The sequence below is a fragment of the Myotis myotis genome, unplaced genomic scaffold (assembly GCF_014108235.1).
Source record: "Myotis myotis isolate mMyoMyo1 unplaced genomic scaffold, mMyoMyo1.p scaffold_m19_p_13, whole genome shotgun sequence".
NCBI classification, from domain to species: domain Eukaryota; kingdom Metazoa; phylum Chordata; class Mammalia; order Chiroptera; family Vespertilionidae; genus Myotis; species Myotis myotis.
In genome coordinates this window covers 15,304,433-15,322,450 of record NW_023416317.1, presented here as the reverse complement: position 1 = coordinate 15,322,450, position 18,018 = coordinate 15,304,433, and the positions used below count along the sequence as shown (strand labels likewise).

At 41.5% G+C, this 18,018-nt stretch overlaps 1 protein-coding gene across 6 annotated transcripts in view; it reads right to left on the bottom strand.

Moving 5' to 3' along the window:
- The window catches only part of ERC2 (ELKS/RAB6-interacting/CAST family member 2), an 880,873-nt gene that overhangs the window by 513,207 nt on the left and 349,648 nt on the right, over positions 1-18,018 (bottom strand). For all 6 annotated transcript variants that reach the window (XR_004971467.1, XR_004971468.1, XR_004971469.1 and 3 more), the window contains exon 7: positions 12,184-12,351. Coding sequence is in view for 1 of the 6 variants with exons in the window: in XM_036331877.1 (XP_036187770.1) it covers positions 12,184-12,351 (168 nt within the window). In the remaining 5 variants the exon portion in view is untranslated. The remainder of the gene's footprint in view (positions 1-12,183; positions 12,352-18,018) is intronic.

The following is an 18,018-nucleotide window of genomic DNA, read 5'->3' as shown; positions in this document are numbered from 1 at the left end:
ACTTTAACAGCTGACAACTCACTTAATTTTCACTCCTTTTCAGCTTTAACTGATTTGAAATAATGAGTGAAGCCAGATTAAGCTTAGAACAAAGAAAATTTATCCTAAAGTATGACTAGACTTTTTTTTAATGGGGCTACATAGAAGATAAAGTTTACAGTACAAAACTATTAATAGTCGACGAATTGAGGGCACACAAATACTGAATGAAATGATTCTTGATGTTTGGTTCATGTTATCAGCAGTGCCTGGACCAGAACGGTCATCCGTTTGAGAAAACAGACATTGACAAAAAAAATTATTCACTTCTGTAGATTCTTTAAAATGTTGAAAATGAACTGTATGTTAATAAATACTGACTTCAAAATCATTCAAAGTGTATATACATTTTTGAAACACCCTGTATGTGTGCTTGCATATGCTTTTGAAACAAAAATAGGGTCAGACTATGGTGGTGAGAGTGTGAGCAAATGCATCCTCTGACCCTTTTCTGTACGTACATATCATAAGGAGTTTATTTCAGTTCATGGAATAATATGAATGTCTTTCTATCACTAAATATTATTCTATAACATCATTTCTATTGGCTGAATTTCCCTGGAGGAATATACCATCATTTATTTGGTCACTCCTCTACTTTATAATACTTTCACTGATCAGACCAAAAAAATTAAAGAATCATGTTATGAACAAGACAACAATCTATGACTACAACCCTAGTTCTTCCTTAGGATGAGTTCCTTTATGAAGAACGGGTAGACATTGGTCGACAGCCCGCTTTTGTCTTCCACCCAGCTACCTGACACATTATACCTCCCGTCTGTCCCTCTTAAAGGAGGCTCCAATGAAGTGTTGTTTACAGGGAACAGCAGCAAAGGATCCACATATCCATTCCCACCTCCCCCTTCTCCCCACCCTTCTCAGCACCTTCATCTCTGCCTCTAGCTGTTCACAAGTTCACAAGCATTCATAATTCGGAGAGAGCCTTGGTATATGTATGCTACCCTTCATTGGTGGTTTCATAAGTCCAAGTATCATACATGACCTACAGAATTTAACTTCATATTTCAAAATTAAAGAAAGCAATATCTCCACGCCAAGTCAATCGGTGCTATTCATTGGAGCGTATCCTGTTTGCCTAGCTTTGCTTCATTCTGACTTTATCCCTTTATTCACAAGAAAGCTACAGAATACAACAGAAACTTGGAAAGAACTCACCTGTGGGAGAAAGTGACTTACTTCCCATTATACCAGGAGGAATGTCTGAGGCAAACAGTAAATAAATACACCCCTTTCTCCTCAAAAAAAGAAGTATACCTTGTTCAACTCTATCAAATATTTTGAATACATAAAAAAAATTCTCACTTTCCATGAAGGTTGTTATATGTTAAAATCTGAAAAGTGTGTTACTATTGAACAGTCGCTTTAATATGCATTTGTATAAGTTTGCTCTTGCTCTGTACAAAATACCACCAACAATTTAATGTCTTAAAACAGCGTCCACCTATCAGCTCACGGTTTTGTATGTCAGAGTCCAGCACAGGTGGCTGGTCTCTGTTCAGGTATCTCAGGGATGAAATCAGTGTCAGAATGAGTGCTTGTCTGGAGGCTCTAAAGAAATATCTGCTTCTAAGTTATTCTTGCTATTGGCAAAATCAGCCTCTGGTGGTTTTAGGGCTGAGGTCCTTGCTGCCTTTGATGGCTTGCAGTGGGAGCCACTTCAAGCCCCCTGGGCTGCCCGAATTCCTGGCCATGTGGCCCTCTCCATCTTCAAGTCAACGGTGGAGACTTCCTCATGCAGCAAACCCCCTCAAATTTCATCCTCTGTCTTCCCTGTTTCTGACCTTAGGGTCCAGATTTAAAGGGATCCTGTGGCTAGGTCAAACCAACAGAGATGATCTCCCTTTCTTAAAGTCAGCGGTGCCACAGGGCACCATCTAGTCATGGGTGTTAAGTGCACCATAGCCAAGGTCCTGGGCATTATTCAGGGAATGTATACCAGGGAGGTGGGAAATCTTGGGACCATTTTAGAAATCTACCTACCACAGCATTTTTGTTAGTATTGTAAATTACTTTTATAAACTACAATTATGTTATCCAAGGGCTGATTACAAGTTGATGCTATTGCTGGTTCTCAAAAATCAGCAACCTGAAAAGGAGGTAAATGTGCTAAAATGCCATGATGGAGGCACCGTATACTCTGTCCCATTAATTTAGAGTTTGGTTTCTGTGGAAGTAGTCTGTTTAGAGCAATTACATCTTTGACTTTGCAAGGCGGACAGTATAATCAGGTAAGTATAAAGGGGGAAATGGCAATGAGACTGCAATACCAGAACAGTATGAAGGTGCCCCTTAGCCACAATAACTGTGGGTTATAAGCCCCAATAACACATTACCCCTAATTGACACTTATTCTTATGGGAAACTTAGACACATATGATTAAAGTTTTGAATTATGGACTTCTCCAGCAATACAACATGATAAATGCTAATATAGATACGTGTAAACTCTTCACAGCAAAAGAGAGTTCATTGCCAAGTACAGGATAAGTGAAAAAGACAGACATTTTCCCTCCCAGATAAATAAGGGTGATTTAAATCAAATGGCCTGGGAAGCATGTGGGAAGAAAAATGGAATCATCTCCAGACTGAAATAGGTAAAGGCTCAACCACCTCTAATCCCATCACACAAAACAGCATCTACTGGCAGCTGGGATGGACAGGTGTGTCAAGATGCCTGTACCATTAGGGTAGCAGCCACAGTCAGTGCACTCTGGCCATTTTTATTCTAAATCTCCAAGGGACTTGCAGGTAATTATAAACAAAGCTTTTTAAAAATCCATCATGCTGAAAGTGAGGACAGAATCCAAGGTCTTTACCCAGAAGCAAATGCTTAAAAGAGATTTTTTCCTCCCAGCTCAGAACTAGCTCTGTCGCTGCATAAGAACCAGTTGTCGGAATGGCGCAGCCCTGACCTGCATTCTGAAATAACTCAGATAGTCACCACTGCCACTTGCAAGTCACAAGGGAGTAGAAGAGGATATTTATAATATGGAAGTCAAAATGAGTCTCAAACCTTAATTATAAAATACATTTGACTGCTAGAAGACATAAAGAACCCAAAAACTCCTAACTGCGAAATGTATTTCCTAAATGGGGCAGGAAAGTGTTGTCCATCCATAAGAAATTACTTCTATATCCACCAATGCACTGCACTGCCTCTTTGCAAATGCTACTCTCACTCCTTTGACTGGGCAACACTCCAAGTTCCTGAGATCTTGGTTTAGTCTTCAACTATTGCAGAAGCCCTCTTTCACCATCCCACTCTCCATAATGGGTCAGATGCCCCTCCTATGTGCACCATTGGACCTGGCTGGCATAGCACATACCACACACTGCCCTGAAATTGCCTGTTTAGTGGATATTTTCCATGAGTATGAGTTCCCAGAGGGCAGAAACTATACCTTCTTCAATAGCCTATGTATCCCCTAGTGCCCAAAGAGCAACCAGATCATTACAGATGCTTAAAATGTATTGTTGGTTCACTGAATGGGGGGAAGGAAGGAAGGCATGCTGACCAGAATATGGCAATGGTGCTCAAGGCCTCAGTGGCCAGAGGGGCATGGAGAGAAGAAAAAGGAAAGTGTAATCAGAGCCCATGTCTGTCTCTAATGATCTTTGTGACTCTAAACAAGTCACTTCATCTGTCAGGACCCCTGTGTCCTGAGTGGAAAATGAAAAGGTTGGACTCAGAGGGTCCATCAAGTCTTTTCCAGATACACTGTTCTCACACCTTCCTGTCTTCAGGATTGTCCATGCTTCATCAGCATTCCCATTTTAACATGTCTTTTAAAGTCAAATAGTATTGGGTTGCATTCAGTAGAGCCAAGGGGTTGGAAGAGGCAGCGGAGGACAGTGCCTGAAGATGCTGAATGAAGGGCAGTGCCTAAACCTCGTTCCATTGCTCTATCAGAAGGGGGCATTTTTAGCTTTGATTCTTTGGATAATAAAATTTCATTTCATCAATGTCATCTCTAAAAGAAGGGCAACTTCAAATACTTTAGGGAAAAAAAGCCATATACACAAAGGAGGATGGTAAATTCAATGCTTCACAAAGAAGCTTACGTTTACCAAGGAAGCCACAACTTCTATTCAAGAGATACAAAGTGACCTTCAAAATATCACTTCACCAGGGCAAAACGGACTTCTGACCAATAGGATCAATTGGTAAAACCACCAAGCTGTTGGGTTCTTTTTCCCCCAAGGCTAGTAATTCCAGCCAAGAGTATTCCAGGCTTGGTGATTGCTTGTCCTGTGGAATTTAATTGGCACTAGAACACTTGCATCAACTTCCTGCCATGATAAAGAAAGAAGGTATTAAATGATGCCACAACAAAGACCCATCTGATTTGACCAGTGGTCGGCAAACTCATTAGTCAACAGAGCCAAATATCAACAGTACAACGATCAAAATTTCTTTTGAGAGCCAAATTTTTTAAACTTAAACTATATAGGTAGGTACATTGTTATTAACTTAATTAGGGTACTCCTAAGGCTTAGGAAGAGCCACACTCAAGGGGCCAAAGAGCCGCATGTGGCTTGCGAGCCGCAGTTTGCCAACCACTGGCTTAGACCAATGACATACTTCTACCTAGAATATGTATAGACAATTTGTTAAATAATATAGCAAGTTAGCTTTTTCTTATATTTTCTAGACTGAAGAGGCAATATTCAAAAAAAACCTGGAAAATCACAAACACTAATCTATACAATACTTTTTTATTTGCAAACCAGAGGCCTGATGCATGAAATTCATGCACTAGGGGGTTAGGGGGAGGGGGGGGGGGAGAGGGGAGGGGTCCCTCAGCCTGGCCTGTGCCCTCTCATAGTCCAGGAGCCCACATCAATTGCCCCAAAGAGGTAGGCCATGCCCACCCAGCCGGGGCTCTGCTATAGATCGCCCCCACAGAGGGAGGCCACGCCCACCCATCACTGCCCACTGGTCAGTGGCCTGGGCCTCCCACTTTGGGCTCTTTGGGGCGATCATGGAGCCCCCTGATTTATCGATTGCCCCGCTAGCCAGTGGTCTGGGCCTCCCTCTGCAGGGAGATCATGGGGCGATGGCTGCGGCCCCCAACCAATCGCATGGCACCCACCTTGCCTGACCTGGCACCAGTGGGTTTCATAGTGTGGTCCTGTATGGTTGTCTGGATAGTCGTTCCGCTGTTCAGCCATTCGGTCGATTTGCATATTATGCTTTTATTATTATAGATATTTAAGTAATTGCATTCAGTCTACATTGAACAAATGTTACCATATCACAAGTGACTAGATAAAATACATAAAAATAAATATTAGTCCTAGCCTGTTTGGTTCAGTGGATAGAGCATCGGCCTGTGGACTGAAGGGTCCCAGGTTTGATTCCAGTCAAGGGCACGTACCTCAATAGCAGGCTCCTCCCCAGCCTGGGCCACATGCAGGAGTCAACCAATCGATGTGTTTCCCTCACATCAATGTTTCTCTGTCTTTCCCTCTCTCTTTCACTCTCTCTAAATCAATGGGAAAATTCCTCGGGTGAGGATTAAAAAAAATAAAAATGTTCATTTAAAAAATAAATAAATAAATATTAAATGTAAATATAGGAATCACATTTTCAGACCAAAAACTGACCAGCACACCCCCCTCTAAATTAGTTGATATGATTAGTGTGATCAGTTTTAATAATTCTAATAATTCAAATGTGTTATGTATATACCCTTTATGATTATATGTGAAAATTATGAAATAGAAATAGTTCAAAAATATCTCTCTCTCTCTCTCTCTCTCACACACACACACACACACACACACACAATGTGCTCACCTCTGTAAACTGCCTCTAATGGTGCTAGAGAAAATGTGTAGCTAAAATTGTTAATCGTATCAGCTGTAAAAATTATTTTAAGAACTTATTTTTTTTAAATATGATCTAGAGGCTGGGAGCAGGAAGAGCCAACCTGAGTAGAGCAGTCCATACACGGGAAGGAAAGGACGCCTGCAGACAAGGGTTTGGTCTGGATAATTATTTGCTTGGCAGGAAGGGGTCTCTTGTACATTGTAGGCTGATTGCAGCATCTCTGAGTCTAGCCACCAGATGTTGTAGCAATTCTCAGTTGTGACAACTCAGACTATCTCCAGACATTGTCAAATGTTCCTGGGGAGAAGGTAGTGGGTTGTAAAGTGTCCCCAGGTTTGGAAACCCTGGCCGCCCTGGTTGTGCTCTGACCCATAGATGCCACCCCCGTTCCTGTCTGCAGATGAAGAGGGAGTTGGCCTACACCAAGGTCAGACATCAGGTGACAGCTCACTGCAAAGTGCAGCGGCTTCCCAGACAAGGTGTGGAGTCCCCTGAATCATGTGTTCATCTGTGACCAGTCCCGGAAAGCTATGTAGATTTCCCAAATCATCTGTTGAGATCTCAGTCCTTTACACCAATAATCAAAACAACCGAAACAACTATGCCAACAAAAATGATGCAATCCTCTGAAAATAAGGCAGCAAAACCATCTAATGGCTTAGAATATTACAGGCAGAATCTCGTGGGGGAAAAATAAACAGAAACTGAAGGTTGCAATGATGTTTACTTTTTCTAACTAGGCTTAGCATATGCTTTTTAAAATTCAGAACTGATGTTGTATTTTACTAATTTAATTGCTTTCCTATTTTTTATCACATTATATAGTAAAGGCATCTCTGCTTGCTTGGTATTAAAAATAAACAGCCTGTATATCAAAGTTAGGTATGTTGCTCAAATTATAGTTTAGTTAATCCCTAAAAGTTAATGACCTCACTTGTCTGAGGGAGGCAAGACCATAAAGTAGAAAAATAGCAATAGTGTGGTGGTTACAAAGAGCTCCATCCAGAGTCATCCCTATCATGTGACTATGGGCAAGTTACTCTCTAAATCACAGCTTCCAATTATAAAAATAGGAATTATGATAGTACCTACATGCCATTAGGTTTGTTATAAGGACTCATAACCTAAGGCTGCTAAGCCCTGAGCACAGTATCTGATAAATAGTAAAGTCTCAATCAACGATAGATAATCCTCTTGCTATAAAAATTATCATTTGCATGTTCATAATTGGAAATGACCATGGATAATCAGCAATTTCATTGTGTCACTCTTAGAAGTGAGAACTGGATAAGAAAACATTCTCTTTGCAGAACACAACAGTATTCTCAATAAATGCTACATTTTCTTTTGTTAAAAAGAAAACTGAGTGAAGAATGACCAAGCTCCCTTACTCAAGGTTTCATCCCTTTTTACCTTTCCAGTGTACTGGAACGGAGGCTGGAGGTATAGATGTGGGTAGAGCAATAGCCATTCCGTCATCTGTGTTTTATTATTCATTGGATGGTTCCCTCCTGCAGCCTACACAGAACATACTGTTCTGGGAACAATGAGTTTGATTTGACATTTCACTGGGGCAAATGGCTCTTCTCATAGCTAATAATATTCCTGGGCCAAGAGTGGATCTCCAAGTGATTTCCCTTCTTCCAAGTTCTCATTCATTCAGAATTTGCTGATATAATTTATTCACTCAATGCAAACTGATTGAAGATCATCACCTGCCAAGAATTTCGCAAGGAGCTGGAGGTATCTTGATGATCACAGTTGGGGCACTCAAGGAACTTAGCCTGGGAGGAAAGCCAACATTAACTAGAGGAATGCATAATTTCCAACTGAGCCAGGAAGTAGTTCTCGAGGAGTGTGAAGCCTGCAGTGTCAGCAAAGACTTCCCTGAGTAAGTGACACAAGAACTGAATGGAAAGCTCAGATGGGAAGCCTGGAACCGCATTGCCCAGATTCCTTCTAGAAAGGGACTGGTTTCATATGTGTGAAATTTTGAACTCTGTGTCAGGACTTCCAATCTTGACCAACAGCAGGACGTAAGGGTAGAGTGAAGAGGGGAAGAGGGCAGCTGTCAACAGAGAAGACACCGACCAGACACCCCTGGTTATAAGATCATGGCATTGTCTGCCTTTTCTTGGTCTCAGAGAGCTTTCCTGGTTTTTGATCATTGCTTTAATCTGGTTCTATGAGCCAGAAACTGGGGTTCTGAATGTTCTTGCAAAAAATTCCCTTTTGCTTAAGGTAGCCAGCATTAGTGTCTGCTGTTTGCACCCATCAAGCTGTTTGCATGCCACATTGCTTTCTCCACACTTATAGTTAGGATTATGCCTGTCTATCGCCACAACCAGACTGTCAATGTCTTAAGTTATTTCTCTTTGAACCCCCAGGGCCCAGAGAAGTGACTGACTGACACTCAGCAAATGCACAATGAATTTGATTTTGCACATGTTCAAAAAATTAGGCTTGCCAATAATAAATACAAAAGTTCCAGTGGATGTTAAACACCGAGAAAGAGCTTGATTTGGAAAGAAAAAAAAAAAAAGGTCCTCCATGCCTTACATCAATTTCACACTAATGTGGAAATCTCTACGCTCTGTAGTTATCTTCTAAGATATTGCTTTTTTAAATAAACTTCATGAAGAAACCCAGTGTTCTAATAACCATACTCCTGCAGCATCCTTGCCTCTGAACTTACCATCATTCAGCACTTTTACCACCACGCTTCCAAATGGGTAAAGCTCCTGAGTGGTCAGGTCCAGGGCATCACTCCCAGGAGCCAACCCCATTCACCTCTCTTTGCCCTTTTTAACCCTCAGGGTAATCTGTGAAGCCCAGTAGACAGCAAGTGAACTTGGCTTCCAGAGAAATCACCATCTGTTTTTCTACCCCTAATAAACAAAGTGCCTCTGCTTTACAAATTCACAGTGCTATGGAACTGCGACCTAGAATGAAAATGGAGATAGGTTGTTTTTTTTGTCCAGTTAAATGGCTTTTTAAAAACAAGATCTTGGGCAGTAGGTTTATGCTGCAAGAATCTATGGGCTGCGTAAATTTTATCTGGTTCAAATAATACTACCATGTCCTAAAACTTGTGTATTATACACTTTCCAAATGTACAATGTCGTCAAGGTTTTATGACATTTCCTACAAAAATGACTCCACAGTCAGGTAGCACTTCATCAGCTACAGTTCGAATTCAGGTATCGGAGCAGAATGCAGCAGGAAAGCGGTGCTGCTCCCTGACTTCACTATCTCAGCCACAGGGGGATATTCCACTGAACAATGTTCATCCATGCATGTTTCTATTCCCTCATAAAAAGAATTCCACATCTTGGATTATGGAGTACAACCAAAACTATGGTGGAAGGACCAAAAACCCATTCTTGATGACTTCTATTTTCCTGCAAAAGCTTGATCAGAGAAATTCTGCCATGTGCGGGGAATAGGGCCAGTGCCTATTCAACTTCACTTCCTTCTTCAAGTAGCAAAACCATTAGAGTATCAGGTCCGTGCCTGCTGCTTAAACGTGTGACCCATCAAAGTGGCTTATGGAGCACACAAGACTTCCGAGACCCAGAGCTCTGAAGGCAAAGCTGACAGATACGAGGTGCAAGTCTAGTCTCGCCAGGTTAAACATGGCTATGAAAGAAGCATACTCAGTTCTACTGGCAGCAAAACACAGTGCTCGCTGCCAAAGAGTCTATGAGGAAGAAATATTAAGTAATACGCCAACTCTGACATTGACATGCATTTGTTATTCTTCTATGCCAACCCACCCTAACCCAAAGCGTATGCTGTTCCAATCCAGGCCTGCCCTAACCCAGCTAATTATGCTTAAATTTAGGCAAAACACTAAGGAGTATTCAGTCCCAAAGACAATGTTTCAATGGCCCATTAGCTTCTGTATTATTTCCATATTTTGAGTTGGGTCCTGAACTGTGTTCATCACCGTAGGAATTGTCTCTCTTCCTCATCGCAGGTATAATAGAACTCCCACCCACTCACTGTGTTGCCAGTGGTATTAGTTCCTTCCCAAATGTACTGGGAAACACTCAGTGAAAAAGACTTGAAGCAGAACAACCTCTTCAATTATACATGAAATATTTCCAAATTCATTATCTACATGGTTTAAGTGGACTTGTGATCATGTTGCCCAAGGAGCCATGGTATAACCAAGGGCTTTTGTTTTAGGGCTTTCAAACTCGTTGCCAAACCTTTGAGTCTGTCTGTGGAGAAAAGTTTAAAATTTTACAAAATATACACACATTGGCAAAAGTGGACATGTGTCCCTTAGGCATGAAAAGTGCCTTTCCCAAACGTTTACTGAGATTTTTTTTCTATTTCTCAAGAATGAGAGTGCTTAGTCTCACCTCCTGCTAAAACGAACACTTGGGATATTCTTCCTAAATTCATTCCCACACATGGTGTCATCGTCAGAAAACTAGAGGAAATGAGGCTTATTCCCTTAATTTGTAATAACCATTTTATCATATTTTCCCAGAGAAAAAATCTTGTATCTAAATTGTATGACCTTGGGTTACCCTACCATAAACCTCAATTTCCCTCAGTTTCTTGGATGATTAACTTATACTTGCTTCACAGAGTCCCGGTCAAGAGTAAGAGAAGAAAAAAAATGAAAAAAAAAATGAAAGAGTAAGTGAACAGTGCATGTGTATCCAGCACACAGCATTCAACAAAAGTCAGTGCAATGAAGGTCAGTTTTGTCCTCATTCTCTGCCTGGTATTTAAATGACAAGACTTCTTTCCAATCCTCAGCACATGTTCCAAGAACTTCCACGTAACTGTTTCTCTGTTAGTCCCGCCTGCCCTGGACAGCTTCTTTGATTCAGAGGTCTTGGTGGTCCCTTCCCGGCTGTCTCCTAATTATCTGTATCAATTAGCTGGAACTTCAAAGGGGGAATCCAATGGCTGGGGCCTTGTCTTTAAAGATCTTGCCAGAAATGAATTAATAATATGATCTATCTGATCACCAATATCCTGAGAGTGTGGATGGGCACAGCTTCATGGGCTTGCGACTTGTGCAGTTGCACAGGGCCCCGCACTAAGACGGTTTGGCTCAGTGGATAGAGCATCAGCCCTAGGACTATAGCATCTTGGGTTCAATTCCAGTCAAGGGCAAGGACAAGTTCCTCAGCTGCAGGCTCATCCAGGGCCAAGGTGCGTGCAGGAGGCAACCAATCGATGTGTCTCTCTCACATCGATGTTTCTCTCTGTGTGCGCCTCTCCCCCTTCCTTCCATTCTCTCTAAAAATCAATGGGAAAAAATATCCTCGGGTGATGATTAACAAACAAAAAAAGAATAGGCTGTAGGAAAGGAAAGGGTAGAAGCAGGAAAAACAGCTAGGATGCTGTTGATATATACAAGGTGCAAGATGATGTGGCAAATGACACCAAAGAAGAGGCCAGTTAGACTCGATTTACCTGATGCTGCAGCACAGGTCACCAGGCACAGACCTATCTATGGCAGTGTCCTTGCCAGCCAACTTTGTGCCCACCACTGGTTCCTGCCCAGTTCCCATGCTGGCTGCCTGCTTTACACTACGTTTTCTTATAAGAGCAGGTGTTTTTCTCTTCTTGCCTACCCTTTTCCTATGGTTCCCCCAAAAAACTGTATACAGTAGCAAATGGGATTCTCCAAAAGAAAATCAGATGTTGTCACAAAATCTGGATCTCCCACAAAGGAGAAAATGAGCTGCTGAAAGAAGGAAGGAAAGATGGGCCTGACTCAAGTCATGCATCTTCCGTGTTACGTCACTGTAGTTGGGGCTCACTACACACTCCCTACGTTCTCTAATTAAGTAATGGATGTGAACATTGACCCCCTCCTAAAATCTGTATGGGTGTGCAGGATAAAATCTACTAAAGTTTTTGTATATACAAAACGCATCTAAAATATCTTTAAAACCAACAAAATACTTTGCTCAACTCTCCATAAGGAAAAAGGAAAGACTAATTTTTTGAACTTTTTATTAGACTTACATCTAAATTTGTACAATTCTCTCTATGGTTAAGCTGGCAAATGAAAAAAAAAATAGCATCACTATTTAGTTTTCAGGTAATCAAATAGAAAACTCAACCGGCCTTGCTAAAAATGACACGATACAACTACGGGTGAGTGCAATACCAGTCAGTTATAAGTGTGTAGTGCCTAATCTAGATTTCTCGAAGAATACTCCCTGCTTTTCAGCATGCTCAGAAATGTCTCTGCCACTACAGAGCATGGATGCTACCCATCCCCAGCCTGAAGGGCGCTGCCAGCTACTCACCTTTTTCTGAAGAACATTGATTTTCCTTTCCTTCACTTCTAACATATCCTTCATGTCACGGATCTCCCCGGCCAGCGTCCCCTTCTCTTCCGTGAGATCTTGCAGCTGTTTTGTTTTTTTATTGAGAAAAGATTCTTTCTCTTCCAGGCGTAATCTCAGTGCATCTACCTGAAACCAGGAAGAAGAAAGAAGGTAGTGGTTTCAGGCCAGAGTCATCAGGAGGCATCAGTCAAGCCCCGGGAGGGGGTGGGGCACAGCAGGCCTTCTGAGCACAGCATGGTCACACCACTGCTCATGGGCATCTTGATGGCACGCGTCCATCCGTCTGTCTCTACCTTAAAGTCCCGCTGCCTGTGTATCTGAACAGGGATACATTTTTAATGTAGGCTTTTTTATGAAAGAAGATGCTATGAAAGAGTAGTGTGTCTCCGTGATGGCCAGGGAGGGTATAGCGCTCAACGCAGCAGCATCTGCCAGGAACCTGGAGAACACAGTGAGCCACGCCCGACACCTGGAAGGAACACTGACATGGAGAAAAACACTCCAAAATTAGAAGAATACAGCCCTGCCAGTGTGGCTCAGTGGTTGAGTGTTGACCTATGAACCAGGAGGTCATGGTTCGATTCCCGGTCAGGGCACATGCCCAGGTTGCAGGCTGGATCCCCAGAATGGGGCTTGCAGGAGGCAATCAATCAGTGATTCTCTCTCATCATTGATCTCTCTCTCTCTCTCTCTCTCTCTCTCTCTCTCTCTCTCTCTCTCTCTCCCTGAAATAAATAAAAATATATTTTTTTAAAAAAACATTTTGCCAAGATGAAGTAAATGCTGCTAGAGGGAGGAAATGTGGAAATGACACCCACTCGCAAGCTTTATGAAAGACTACTTTCCAAAGGATAAGGAGAAAAAGAGACAAAGCATCCCCAAAATACCTATTTCTACCTTACCTCAAAAATTGGATTATTACAATCCCTGCTTTTCAAATGTCAGTAATAAAATGAAGAAATGTAAGCTTTATTTTTTTCCGTAGACCACATGTAAAAAAAAAACTGGAGTGAAAGAAGACTTTAATCCTCACTCATACCTGGAATTTGATAGATAGTAACTACATCGACAATCAGGAAATAGTGCTGAAGCCTGTTAGTCATATTATCAAAATAACCAGGCAAAACAAATTAAAAGTTTATCTTGGGGAAGAAGAGATGGGACAGGGATAAGCGGGGCTGCTGCATGTCTCAGCAAAGTGTGCTCACTACACTAAGAGCAAGAAAAAGTTGATGAAAAGGGGGAAAAAGACAAAAGTTAAAAAAAAAAAAAAGGGATGCAGGAATGCCATAATGAGCCACAATAAGCAGCAACATAAATACTATGACAGAGTCAAAGGCCTAACTTGGAACAATGAAAAGAGAGCATGAGGTGTCAGGCTGGTTCTGCCTCCATCTGACTGTGAGGATGGGGACAAACAACTCACTCCCCCATCCAGCCTTTTAGCCGCAGTTTCTTCATTCGTAAAACCAAAAGGTTGGAACAGAGTGCCTGATATTTTAGGATTTTAAAGACAGGAATCAATCGTAGGTACAATACATCATGAAAAAGGTGATGATATGAGAAAGAAAACAATTATTGGGGTAGAATCTCCATTTCTTACACCTTTCCAAGAAAGGTGTGCCCAAGTGTGACCTTCCTAAAGGTCAGAAGGGATAAGAAGGTGAGTGAGTAGAGTTTTCCCAGTTTCTGTCCGAGAGGAGGATGAAGCTGGGAGGTCCCGCAAGGGAAAGGGTGACATTAAGAGCTTGAAGTCCAGTGGAGACCCTGACTGCAGTGTGGAGAGGACGGGTGTCGGTGACTGCAGAGGTAAGAACTGCAGACTCTTCAAACATCTGCTCTTCCCACATAATTACCACCGAGATCTAGGGGCCAGGAAGGTGGAGGGGATGCTGGTGTCTGGGGATCTTCCACGAAAATTGATTCCAGTTGCACTGAAGTTTAAACATAGAGATTCTCAAGTGACCTATCTTCGTTTAAAGTTATCTTCGCCTACCAATCTGGAATAAAATCAATACTTGTCTTTGGATTTTCATCGTATCAGGTAGAAAAGAAAAATTTTTTATACATAAAGAATGGCATTTGTGGGTTCCTTGTACATTGGCTGGGCATGCTGAGCAGATTAGGGCAGTGGTTATACATAAGGACTTACGCTCAGTTACGGAGACTTGAACACAGGCTGACCAGGACTCGGTGTGAATCTGAGAGGAAACTGTGGTCCCATTAGCCCTGCCTTCCAGCTATCAAAGATGGGTGGTCTCTATCAGGACTAAAGGAAATACCTAATATCCCAAACTGTGATATAAATCAATTACAATATGGGAGGTAGTGAGTGGTGCAGACGGGGGCTTAGAAAAGAGACTCTGTGCTGATGAAGAAGACACCTAGCATGATTAGCGCCTTCTCACCATGCACGGCCTACCTCTTCCTGAGCCCAGAAGAGATAAAAATAAACAACCCTGGCTGTAAGAATTTTCCTCCAAGAATAAAACAGAGCAGGGATGGTCGTGATCAACACACTACTCAGAACACCCAAATTCTACATGGCAGGAGGACTCTGTGCCAGCTCAGGTCTCCTGCTTAGGAGTTTATTTTCCATGCGCCCGAAAGCATGTACTTAGCTTCAAAGGAATTTGAATCGTGCCCTTCAATCTCCTTCACTCTATCTTTACAGCTTTGCACAGTCTCCTACAATCAAGAAACAAAGCTTAAGGGCCTTTTTTTTTTCTCTTAAGACAAAACTTTGACCTGAACTGCATCCAATTCTCAACCAACATTAGCCCCTTTTGCAGTAAGCAAGTATGACATCATTTCTAAAGTCAAATTTTAACTTCCAGATGGTGCAAAACCGCAAGCAGGCGCACGGGCCTTCTGATGCACAGAAGTTTAAATACAGGGAAGATCAGGCAAGAAAGAATAGGGTCTATTAAAAATTGGAATATGTAGTTTCAAACAGGGTATCAATGAGTAGGATTAAAGTCGCCCTCACTAATATTTGGACTTCACTCAACAGTGTACATTGGTCAAAAAGAATCAGAAAGGCCTTGAAGTTTAGATTATAGTCCAACATCAGGTAGAGACATAAAAGTTAAAATGTTAGAGAATATGAAATACTTTTCTTTGCCTCTTCACTCAACACCAAATAATTTTAAGGGCCCTTGACTCTCTCTCTTAAACTTTGGCAGTTGACTCAATAATAAAACTTGGCAAAGCAAAAAGCACTATTATTTCCCAGAAAGAAAAAAAAACTTAGAACTGTATGATATAGTCAGTGCATAAAGACCCATAGGTTCAGTTTCCAATTTTTACATCTGACTCAACTGCATGGGAACTAGTCACCTAATGTTAAAAGTAGGACAATCTTTTCATTTTAGGAGAATTACTCATTTCCTTCTGATCCAATTATGTGTGTATTTGTGTGTGCATGTGTGTGTGAGTGTGTGAGTGTGTGCGCTCACGCGTGTGCTCTTAAGACCATATAACATATGAAAATTTAACCTTTTATCTGGCAGTATAAAACACGAAACATTTGTTATCACTTCAGTTCCAGGTAATAACTTGAAAGAAAAGGACCATGGCAACGAAATTGGCAAAAATTGCCAAAATCGGAGTTAAACATTATTAATCTTCATGTCAGCACCCAGGAATTATAACCAGCTCCAATGGTGAGGTATGTTTGGAGAAGTTCTGTACATCAGGCTCCCGACCTTGCTGCCATATTTTACACGGGCCTTCAGAAACGGCTTTAATGTTGTGACAAAACACTAAGTGCTACTCGATATGCCATAAATAATTTTTTTTAAATCAAACGGTTCATTCCAATGACTACAGCAACACTTGGAAAAAAAAAGAAAGAAAGAAACACTTGAGAGAGAAAAGGGGGCCACTTGAAATTTTTCACGGATTAAATACCACTTACTTGACAACGCTTCGGGAATTGAATAAACATGGTATCGCAAAGAACAACTTTCAAAGAAAATGAAGCTGGAACACTCACAAAAGCTCCCGGTACAGTTTTCTTTCACATTCAAAGTTGAGTGTGTTTGTTTTTCCTAATAGTAGACTTAGGTTAAGGGTGTATTTGAATTTGATTCAATTTGCAATCATTCAAATGGGAGTCAGCTTCGAAGTTGGAAGGATGCATAGTGGACACAGCCTCCAAAGACACAAACACTTAAAAATACCCTAAAATGTAAAACTTGCTGTGGGAGTAACCACTACTTCTCACTCACATCCAATTTTCCTTTCCTTCCTGAACACAGGGACGGTCTCCCTTGCAGGAGGATGGGGCCGTTTGTCTTATTCATGAAATAGAAACAGAAGCGGCACACCTCGCTTCTCCATGCTTCCCCCTCCCCACTCTGCCCCATCCTCAGAGACCGTGGAGGCTACATGTTCAGGATGGTGGAGCTACAAGACAGCAGAACCTCCATAAATCTGGATCCTCAAGAGACCACAAGAAGGAGGAGCATCCCCTACCTTCCACCCACCAATCCCCAACACCCAACCTGGGTTGTACTAACAATATGATGCACTGAACTACTAAAAAATTATTATTATTATAATTTCCCCTGTTTTTGTTAAGAGGTGGGCACCTTACAAGTAGAAAGATTTGTTTCTCTTTCAGATTATCATAAATCTGAAAGAAATAGGGCTGCTGTACCTCCCTCTACTCCTTCTACATGTACAATCACAACATCTACTTTCTCCTCTATTTTCCCCCCAAATCCAAAGAGAAGGGAAAGGACAGAGAGCCAAGGACAGGGCTAAAAGGAAGAGGTAGCAGAACCCTGGGGAATGGACTCAGAGGTTAAAGTTCAAGACCTTAGGGAGAAGAGAGAAAGAGATTGAAGAGGATGAGTCCCCTTAGGCCCACGGGCTTAAACTTCAGTTTGTATAGATAAGTGGCTCAAGGAGACAACTCTGTTTTGCAAAAGTCTCTGCATTACAAATGTATGTGTTCAAGCAACTCATGGAAATGACCAGGGACTTACCCACAGGCCTTCCAAATGCTGAGAACAAAACTAAGGTGTTATGAGCAAAATGAGGATAATAACAGTACCTCCTTCATCAAGTTATTTTGGGGATTAAATTGAATAACATGTAATGCACTTAACACAGTGCCTGGCACCTAGAAACACTCAATAAATTTTTGCTATTGTTATTATATTTTATTATTCCACTTTCCACAGTCTCCAAGCCAGTGATTTATATACTGTAGGAATGCAATAAAGGCTGCTAATCAACAGCCCTCAGGAAAAGTGGAGAACCAGCAAATAAGGTTTTGTGCTCTAACATGTACCAGGGTGTTATATTGTCTGTCATTTACTTTAAATTATTTCAGCATACCCTGTATGATATGGGTGTCTGTGTGGAGGGGTGTCTGGGTGGGTGGGTGTATTTCTCAACAGAGAATAAATCCTCCACGGTAGTTAATTGGCCTTTGAAAGACTTTAATTAAAAGCTGACATGCCAGAGTCAGCTACCAAAAGTGCCTCAATATTCTTTATATTGATGAGCACCTGAAATTTGGTCAATTAGCATAATTGGTGTGAGGAGTGATTTTTCCTTGCTGTAGTGATGGTGTTTGAGATGTGTGGATTACCTGGAAATGCTGCACAGGCACTTGACTCTTCCAGGAATGAGATTTCAGGCAGTGTATCCAATGGAATATGATGCAAGCCACGTCCATAATTTTAAACTTTGTAATAGCCACATTAGAAAAGTTAAAATGGGGTAAAATTAATGTGTATTTAATCTAAACTACTATCTCCAAAATGTTATTACTTAAGA